Source organism: Gavialis gangeticus, unplaced genomic scaffold (genome assembly GCF_001723915.1).
Source record: "Gavialis gangeticus isolate Ggan-Ray unplaced genomic scaffold, GavGan_comp1, whole genome shotgun sequence".
Classification (NCBI taxonomy): Eukaryota; Metazoa; Chordata; order Crocodylia; family Gavialidae; genus Gavialis; species Gavialis gangeticus.
The window spans coordinates 19,650,545-19,660,660 of NW_017729024.1; the positions used below are offsets into that span (position 1 = coordinate 19,650,545).

The 10,116-nt window shown below is 42.2% G+C and overlaps 1 protein-coding gene across 1 annotated transcript in view; it reads right to left on the reverse strand.

The window, feature by feature from the left end:
* Nucleotides 1-10,116, reverse strand: part of VCAN (versican) — a 180,254-nt gene that overhangs the window by 127,025 nt on the left and 43,113 nt on the right. Inside the window, 1 exon segment of the mRNA XM_019516926.1 lies at nucleotides 6,117-6,410. Within this exon segment, the coding sequence (XP_019372471.1) occupies nucleotides 6,117-6,410 (294 nt within the window).

Consider the following 10,116-nt stretch of genomic DNA (forward strand, 5'->3'; position numbering starts at 1 on the left):
AGTGTGTTGAACTAGCGCTATCATGAGAAGGCATCTGAAGTGCTCATTTTCCACAAAGAAGAAAGGATACCTGGAACACAGTCCAGGGCCAGCATCTTTGCACATCCTGTGATCAGCTTCATGCCTGAAGACTGTCTATGAAAATATTTCTGCCAGCTCCAAAGAAGACTGTGCTAAAAAAGACTCTATACTCTGTTGAACTGAACGAATGAAATCATGGAAAATACCAGTGGGGTCAAATTCGGCCTGTTAGTGGATCAATACCTATTTGTCAACTGGGGTTGGTGCTGCAGAACTTCCATGAGAGCTCCTCTGCTTAGAGACCTTTCAAAAGAAGACAACAACTATTTCTCATTCTTAAGTGCTCCATACAAGAATGCTGCTTAGGAGTTGTGGTCTCCCAGATCTACTATGACAGCTCTCAGACTGTAATTCTGGGAATGACAGAGCAAAGCTGAAAAGAAATGAAAGGGCCAAAACAAGGAGACAGTTTGAAATGAAATACCAAATCTAAATTGAAGCGCTGAATCTAAAATGAAACAACAATTATTAAACTAAATGCTCCCTCTTCCGCCAAAAATATCTTTGATTTAATGCACATGGGACTCTTTCTGATGATGGTCCTGAAGTGATAAATTATATAATTACATGGGGCATGTCCAGATGATCATACACATGTGGTTTGCATCCCTGCAAACCCATCTGCAGTGCCACAAACTGCATGTGCCACACATGCAGGCATTCACCACACTGCTAATTTGCAGTGTGGTGGAGTTTTTTGACACCAGGAGATCCTGGTGTCAAAAAAATCTGCGGCAGAAAAAAGCAAGACAGTGCATGTGCTGGCAATGTGCACTACCCAAAACCGGAGCTCAACTGTCCACAGCCACACCCTAGCTGCCGGCCAGGCTCTGTGCACCTGAATCGCCACAACTGGAGCCCCAGGAGGCCCCCTGGGGCCAGCCCAGGTGCTGGTTCCAGCCTCCCTTACCCCACCTGGGGCAAGTTGCTGTGCACCAGAGCACATGTGCATGGGGGTTTCCCTAGGGACAAGCAGCAGCAGCACAACAATGTGCCACTGCTATTTATCTCTGGAGAAATGCACATTTGTCAGGACGTGCCAATGTAGCTCACAGGTAATCCAACTCAAGTTACTGTAGGCACATACTTAAGCACCCTGTATAATCAGAGACTAAAAGCAAGTATTTGGGGAAAGAATACAATAAAATAATTGCTGGTAATAAAGAAGAGAACAAACTAACATAAGAAACAAAATGTGAAAAAAATCACTAGCATTTTAGAAATAGAGTCATATGGTTTCTGTCGAGCAGAAAGAAAAGAAATGCATGATCAAAGTGATATTTAAAACAAGAGTATAGATTTCGAATCTAAATTATTAGTCTGAGCTCTTTTATTTTCCAGACTCAATGCAATTTGTATGATACAGGTTTGCAACTGGAAAGCAAACTAAAGAAAATCCTGAATGTAACTGTACTATAATTAGATTTTTGTCCTGACTTGTGATTTTATTTGAAGCTAACAACTGGTGCCTTGTAATTTGAACTTAATGTTTGTATTACTGGCTTGTATTATTTTTTAAAAATAACTATATAATTCAATTTTTAGACTAGAATTCTTCAAAATGTGGGGGCTTTCTTCTACCTTTAGCAATAAAATTAAAATAAATATAATAGAAATTTTCCAGCAAGTTCTGGTCATAAACAATACTTCAAGATAAGCTGAAGAAAGATGTCTCCAATTTTAAATACTGGTATAAGGATTGTTTTTATCATGATTAATATAAACATTTCTCCTCACACAAATCTTTTGCTCTGAAGTATTTAAGAAGTCTGGTTCCCCAGATGGCTTTTTAGGGCCAGATTCAGCTAACCTTCCTGGGGATGAGAAGCATCTGTTTATATGTGTCCCACAGATTTCAGAGGGGCTACTCAAAGAGTATAATATTATTCAGCATGAGTGAAAGTGGCAGACTCAGGTCCTTAATCATTGACATTTCACTTCAATCATTGGCATTTCACTGCAGCACAACATGTGGCTGTAACATTCAAGAAGTTGAGTCAGTGGGAACTTCACCAACTTTCAGGCAGGAGGCAGAGGAAACTTTACTGGGACACAGTAAAAATGTGACATCACCACTTTTAACTGTACAACATCTGTTTTGCAGACTTTTTAGGCACTGGTGCTACTAGATAACTCAGCTTGATTTTTGCCTTGCTCACAGGGCAACACAATATGTTTCCAATTAGCAGCCTCTGATCTAATAAATGAATGTAACAATCATTTTGGGGTGGAGGGTTCTGTCCTTTTCATTAACACAAAGTTATTTGCTTATTTGACTGAGTCTTCAAGCTGGGGAGAAACATAACAATGTAATTAAAGATACATTATAAAGATACTAAGAGAGATGTAAGCAATCTGATGAGGTTCTCTTTGGGGAATCAAAGTTTTATAGTCTTGCTGAGGTCGAAGACAACCAAGACTGCACAGTGTGGCAAGTGCTGTAAAGGATGTGCTCAAACAGAAAAAAATGCAGTTATGGCTGAACTTCAGATCAGGGATTATTGTATCACAGAGAACCGCCCAGTACTTTCATGGGTTTAACTGTGACTTTTCGATAGAGCTGGTTTGGAACTTTTAAACAAAACATCTGCCAAGTAAATTTCTTAGGCCCAGGATAGGATTTGGAGTCAAAGCCAAAGTGAGATCCCTCCAAACAGTATCTCACTGTATCCTAGTGGTTAGGACATTCACGGAGAGGCCAAGTCAGGCTCTGCCTGATTCAGAGCAGGAATCTAAACCTGCCTCACCAGTACCCCAAGTGAGTGCACTAACCACCTGTCTACTAACTATTCTGAAGTTGGACAAACACACATATCCTTTTCTTCCAAAAAAAAAAATTGAAAAGGTTTTAGTTTCATTCCAGTGTGGATCAAAAACAAACCTTAAAAGCTTTCAAGGAATTCTTGTTCTTCAGCCAGCCCTGCTTTCAAACCATAGCCCTGAGCGAGCAGCCACCTCGCCATAGAGATAGAGAGAGACTGTTAACAATAAAGAACAGATTCTTCCCTAGCACTGTCTCCACTGTACAAAAAGGCAGCAATCTCATTCTGCCAGAGAAGTCTGTTCCCACCTGCACTCTGGCCCTGTTTTCCTGGCAGGCTCTCTCTGTTCCTTTCACTTCCCTGCTTTTTTTTTTTTGAAATCCCGCTCTTAAGGGGAGAGTGATTAGCAAAAGTGCAGGAACTACTATTGTGCACAGCCCTGAGGTGGTGAAAGGGGACAGAGCTCCATACTAGCCCCTTTTTCCCCTGAGTGGATGCGCAGGGGCCACACACAGATTTCATCCTCCATGATTAGAGGCCTAGAGACCAGGAGAGGCTGAAAGACTTGGGACTGTTTAGCCTAGAGAAGAGGAGACTCAGAGGGACTTGATGACAGCCTATAAATATATCTGGGGAGTACATCAGGGCCTGGGGGAGCACTTGTTCAACAAAGCCCCCCAGGGGAGGACTAGATATAATAGGCACAAACTGATTGAAGATCACTTCAGACAAGACATAAGAAAAAACTTCTTTACAAGTTGAGTGCCGGGGGTTTAGAACGGGCTTCCCACAGAGATGGTAGAGTCACCCACCCTGGCCATCTTCAAAAAGTGTCTTGATGCCCATCTTGCTGGGGTCATCTGACCCCAGTGGTCTTTCCTGCCCAAATGCAGTGGGCCTGAATGCGATGATCTGTAAAGTCCCTTCCAGCCCCTAAAAAACTATAACACTATTTCACCTTTATTCAGCACTCTATTTATTGCTCAGGTAAATATGCTACTGATGTCAATGATGCTTGTTCCTGCCAGGTACTAAGCACTTTCTGAGAGGGTTTGACTTCCTCTACCTTCTTTTGAAAACAATGTAGCAACTCTCAAGAGGCACCTGGCAAATTTAAGATCTTAACAGACTATGGCCATAGGCATATATTTAGGTGTCTCTATAAAAAATTAGGGAGGTGTTTGGTGAATTCTGGGTCAGCAGACTAACACTAAATCTTATTTAGTGATAATGCAATACTGTATTAATTTTAAATTGAAAGAGAGAAAACATTCTGAAGAAAAACTGCTGTTCACCCAAGCCATGTTTGTTTGTTTAATCACTTTTCCTGTAAGAGTTTAACTTATAGGTTGCTTATATTTTGGTTTACAAGTTGACAAAATCTTTACACCTGTGAAAATTGCTTTGGAAGCACAAAAAAGAGCAGATTAAAAAATGGCCCCCAAGCAAGTACTCGTAAAGGAAATTTTGAGCATGACCGTAAAGTATAAGGCAGAACTATGCAGAGATACCCTGTGCTAACTCTGTGCAGGCTAACTCTGGTATAAGAAGCAGTATAGCTGTGGTAGCATGACACTAGGGCTTCAGCTGTTCTGAAAAACAGGTCTTATTAGCACAGGCATAGCGCAACTCTAACAGAGCCCTAGTGCTTCCAGAAACTAGGGTGCACAGAACTAGCTCTGTGTACATCTCTGCACAGCACAGCTTCACCCAACACAAACACACCCTTTTAAGTCCCAACGTATGTCAATAACATTTCTCTTAAGTGAAACTTACAGAAAGTAGAGTCAAAGCACAAAGTGCAAATTCTATTTTCATAGGCTGAAATTTATTCTACAAGCCTAATGCCAAGTAACTGGACACCATGGCCACTGACAGATGTGAAAAACAAAAAAGCAGCACTTTACAGTAAGAAGCATTGCATCAGTTTGACTCAGCTCCCCCAGTGTCTGTATAGATAAGGAGCCTCAGCTGACTGATTCAGCTTTAGATAAAAGCACCAAAACACCCTGCTGAAGTGCCCAATTTTTACAGACATAGGGTGAGCTGGGTCAAACTAATGGTATGCTTCTTCTGGGCATGTGCTATGCTTGGCAAAGGGGCACACCAAGCTGAAAGTAAAGCACTCTTTGGGGGGCTTTTTAACATCTGTAGGTAGCCCATGTGACTAAGGTAAAGTTGGGTTGAAAAGATGAAACCCTAGCTGAGGACTAGGTCTCAGGCCTGCCCATTTCCTCAAAACAAATGCCACTGCAGCCCAGTGGGGGACAACAATCAACTCCTCAAAGTCAAGGCAAATTTCACCTATTATGCTTTAAAATTATCATAAACATACCATTGTTATCTCCCATTGGAGCTGCCAGACTCAAAGTCCAATCCTATATGTAAGTAATCCTTACTCTTACATGATACTTCCTTGAAGCCAATGGGATTATTTCTGTGTGCAAAATTTTGCAAGATCTGATGCATTCAGAGTAGAGGGGAAATGAGACACTTCAACTTCTAATGATTTCAGTTTGAGTTGACAGCAGTCAGCGTATCATTTTATACCAAACACCTAGGTGAATTGTAATCAGCAGAGATTGAATTTAGGATCTAAAGATATTAATGCATTAACTTCTAAAACTTGAGCAGAAAAAAACAGTGCTATGGAAGGCTTATCAATGTGTTTCTGTAACTTAGACATCATTAGAGGGAAGGCAGAATGGATTGAATTCACTTTGCTGATGTAGTCCACAGTCCAAAGTCATTGATTAGAGCATCAGAAAAGTAGAGATCCTGAATTAAAGACCCAGCCCCAAAACTTTAACTTATTCTTTACTCATTAACTTTATTAATGAGTGGCCATGGCAATAAGGATTTCATTTATATGACTACTGTGATTAAGGGTTGCAAAAGACCTCAGAATTTAACTTAGCCATATTTTGGTTGCATTGCCTACAGTCCCAAAGCACTAGGAAACCCATTTAAGCCTGGCTGATTGTAGAAAAATGTGCATCACCATACTGATACACACTGGGTACAGATTAAAACCTTATGTTAACACTTCCTCTCTTCACAGAATCCTGTCTGTCAACCATAATGTTATTTTAACAGATTTGGTTTTATTTGGCTTCCTTGCTTTTTTTGTAAAGTCAAAGTAATTTAATCTTTTCATTATAAAATGTATGCTCCATAAGGAACTGGACATTTCAGGGTTTTGATTGTTGTACACTCTTACAATAATAATAAAGTAATAGTAATAATAATAATAATAATAATAAAGCAGTTTACCTTGAAAGCAGTAGGCATCAAACTTTGTCTCTGGCAAAGGAAAGCCTGTTTGGTTCTCATAGCGATATAGGGTTCTCACCCCAAGTAAACCTCCTCCACATTGAGGTCTAGCCACGGATGCAGGATAGCGAACACTGCCATCAGCCAGCCAGCCAAAGTCACACTGGTCATAGCCTATCCTCCAGGCAGCATACAGCTCTGCAACTGTAGCAAGGACTGCGTTTCTTTTTTCACATTCCTCTTTAGCTTCTTCAAAGGTTAGCTTGTCAGGCACAGTTACATGGAACACAGTACCTAATGGGATACAAACAAGAATGAATCTCACTGAACATTTCTCTCTAGATGCTCCAATTATGACGGCCTCTCCATAATGAAGGTTTAGTCTTAGTCTTGCTTATCAACTCAGTTTTCCTTTCCCCCCAGTCCAACATAAATACCTAAAACAAGTGTCCTCCATTTTTCCATATCCAGTCTGTGACCATAAAAGCAAGTCTGCCCTAATTTATGTGTAACTTACCCATCCAACACAAAGCACAAACATTGACTATATGCGTGAGGGAATGGCTGGAGACAGAATCCCAACCTCAACATGCAAACAGAAGTTATGGGAGCCATACAGCCCCTATGTAATTTCTACTTGAGTCTGTGGGCTGTAGGCAGAGCTGTGAAACCACTGCACTCATTAAAACTGGGTTGATAATGTGTATTTTCTCAAGAAAAGCAAATCAATTCTATTATATCTGCAGCCTTTTCCTTGGCCTTTCCCATGGATCTCACTTGAGGCACAAAGAAAGTAAGTTAACTTTATTGGCTGCTGTAAATTAGTTTCCAGTGTTATATTTCTAAAAGCTGACTCCTGACAATCCCACATGAAAAAAAAAGATGAAAATAGGCACTGGATCAATTTATATTTACCCCCAAATTTATGATTTACCTGAGAGGGAGAAACTAGACCTGAAGACCCTTTGTGTAGCTTGGCTTCAAGTGAACAATACTCTCCAAACAATGTCTTTTCCTTTATAATTACTGATGGGGTTTGACCCAGAATAATTAACATGCCTTTGATGTATATGATCAATATATGATCTATTTTCTTTCCTTTTTATCACCTCCCCGGCCCCTTTTTGGTTTGGAGTTTTAGGTATGTCTGCCTAGAACTCTACAGAGACTATTTCTACACTGCTTTCCTGGTGCTCCTTGGCTAGGGACAGCAGTTACACACAACCTGGTTTAAGTGATCAGAAACTGGTATAAGCCGGTAACAGAACAGAAGCTCAGTGCGTATAAGCCAATTTCAAAATGGCTGAACTTGTTTTAAGATAAACCTGGATGAATGTAGTATCAGACTTAACTGATTTAGGTCAAACTGGCTTATGAAACTTCTGTCCCAGACCCTTTCCTGGTTCAAGTTAAATCACAGTCCCCCAACATCCCAGCATGATGTGCAGCCCTGGGCTGGGCTGTGTTGTCTGCTCCAGAGTGTGGGGTTGGCCCCACCCCTCTGCTCCCTTGCTGGAGAAGGGAGGGCTGGCTGACAAGGGGGTGGGAGTGGGAAACCCTGCAGGGGACTGCAGCTGGGTCTATCTGGGGGCTAGCCCCTGCCACACTTTTCTGCATTGGAGTGGAGTGGAGTGGGTGGGGGTGGGAGGTACAGGGTGGGCAACAGCCTGAGAGCAACTGCCTCCCCAGGCAAACCCCGGCTGAGGTCCGAAAGGAGCTTTAATCCCTCCTTCCTCAGCTCAGTGTGCTGTCCACACCCCCTGCTCTCTGCTGGAGCAGGACATGGGCAGACAACAGTCTGAGAGGGACTGCTTTGGCTGGTGTGATCAAAGAAAGCAGACAACTACATTTACATTATAAAACAGCAGGAGACCAGCAGGCTCTACGCCTCCCACCACTGGCAGAGACTGAGGCTGGCAAGCTGATAAGGGGAGACGGAGGGGGTATTATCCTCTCAGCTCCTCCAGGCCATAGGGGAGGGGGAAGAGGCTGGGGAACCGGGGCTGGAGGGATTGGTCCCCTGCCACCTGTGAGCAATGGGAACTCCAACACCTAAGACCACCTGTTGATTCCCCAAGAAGCATACCTGGCTGTAAGGAGACGCTCTTCTGTAAGACTTATGCAAGGCTTTCTTTTGTCTTTTTGGTTTATTACACTCCATTTTAAGTTAGACTAAGCTGTGTGAGCTCTCAGTCCACTTTACTGAACTGTATCTTAGCTTAGGCAAAGATTTTTGGTGGTTGTTTGTTGTGTGCTTGAGGTTGCAAATTGCTGTGTACAACACATGCTCGCTTCATAGAAAGGACTATTCTTACTCAACGCTGCTACCTTTTTCCCCACCCACCCCTTCCTCAGCCTGGCAGGGCTGCCCTCCCCACCCCTTGAGCAGGGATTGCGGGGCAGAAGCCTGGCAAGCACTGCCCCTCTACCCAGGCAGACTCAGGCTGGGGTCCCATGTGGGCCAGGGAGTGGATTTAAATCCCCATCCTCCAGTGTGTTAGTTCTAGGCTGGGGCCTAGCCACATCCCCACTGTTCCAGCAGTGAGTGGGGAAAAGCCTTGGAGCTTCAGTCCCTTCCCTTTGGCAGTGGCTGGCAGGCTGGGAGGTATGCTGTAGCACCCACCCCTCGCTTTTGGCCTGAGCCACTGCAGAAATGTGGGTGCATTTCCTGAATCAAAAATGAATGTCTGTTCACTTGCTTTTCAGTTTAATCTCTGCATCCTAACTAACCTGCAAAGACTGAATTGATTCAACCTCGGGCTTTTTGACTGTCTATACTTAGCCCTTAGGACTAAATTCTTGCCTCACTTCACACACACCAAAACTAGCAAAGAGCCTCAATAAGAGTGATCCTAGCAGCAGTTCACAAATTCAACAAAAGAAGAAATTTTGAAAATGGCAGCAGAGGACATCCTCAATACTACTTCACTTACTCATTACAAAGTCTGATGCATTGCCCTGGATAAGCAGGTGGGCAGGCCCCAACAAGAGCAGCTACTCAGGGAGCACTGGGAAAACCATATAAACGTGTTCTAAGAGGGCCACTCTTTCACCCATCAAGATAATTACAACATGATTCAAGTCTCAAAGTTCACAGAGTGGGAACAGTGCAGTATTTGATACCTTCCTATTTTTTGGATCTGCAGTATACTGCAGCTAATGAGAATTAAAATATTCAGTTTAGGAGAGTAGCTTATTATGAAATGTTGATATTTTTCTCATCTATTTTGGATCAGAATACAAGGTTAGTATTGCTGGGGAGAGGTGTGCAGCCACACTGAACATGTGATCTATCTCAGCTATGCATTTGTCTCAAGACAACTTAGCAAAAGGCAGACGGAGAGACTGCATCACCCAGAGTGGTTTCTTTCAAATCAATATTACACTTGTTTTAGGACTGAAAGGAATGTAAGTGTGAAAGGAGGCAGTGTGCCAATTTTTTTTCTCCTAGGTAGAAACATTGTGATTTGTTATTACAGCTGTAATACCAATTCCATAGCATGAGTTTCCTCATACAAATTGCAAGGAATTTCTAACTTAGGGGTAAATTAATGTAGCCATTAAAGGTTAAATTATGTCTGTTAGGCACCATTCAGGGCAAGGGAAAGTACAGAATTATATTGCCCAGGAGGCAAAATGCTATTCTGAGAGCACAGAAGAAGTATGCTTGCTACTACATAACTTTCATGGGGTCAGCCTGTTGCTCCTGTCTGCATGCTAGTTCCTATATGTAAACCACTGCAGAGTTAAGTATAGAGGCATGGCACTGTCTCCACATTTTCTCCACAGGAGCAACATACAACACTGGAACAGTAAACAAAGGTCCTCCCTAAAGCACCAGCTCTAATTTTCTTCCTTTGCTTTGAAGGCCAAAAATTATGGACCCACATAATAGCCTAGGAGAACTCAGCCCTAAGTAGATAAGAAATGGAAGCGTATTAAAAAAAGATTATTAAAAAGGAAAATAATATGCTCTTTATTACCAGAGAACATTAAGTTA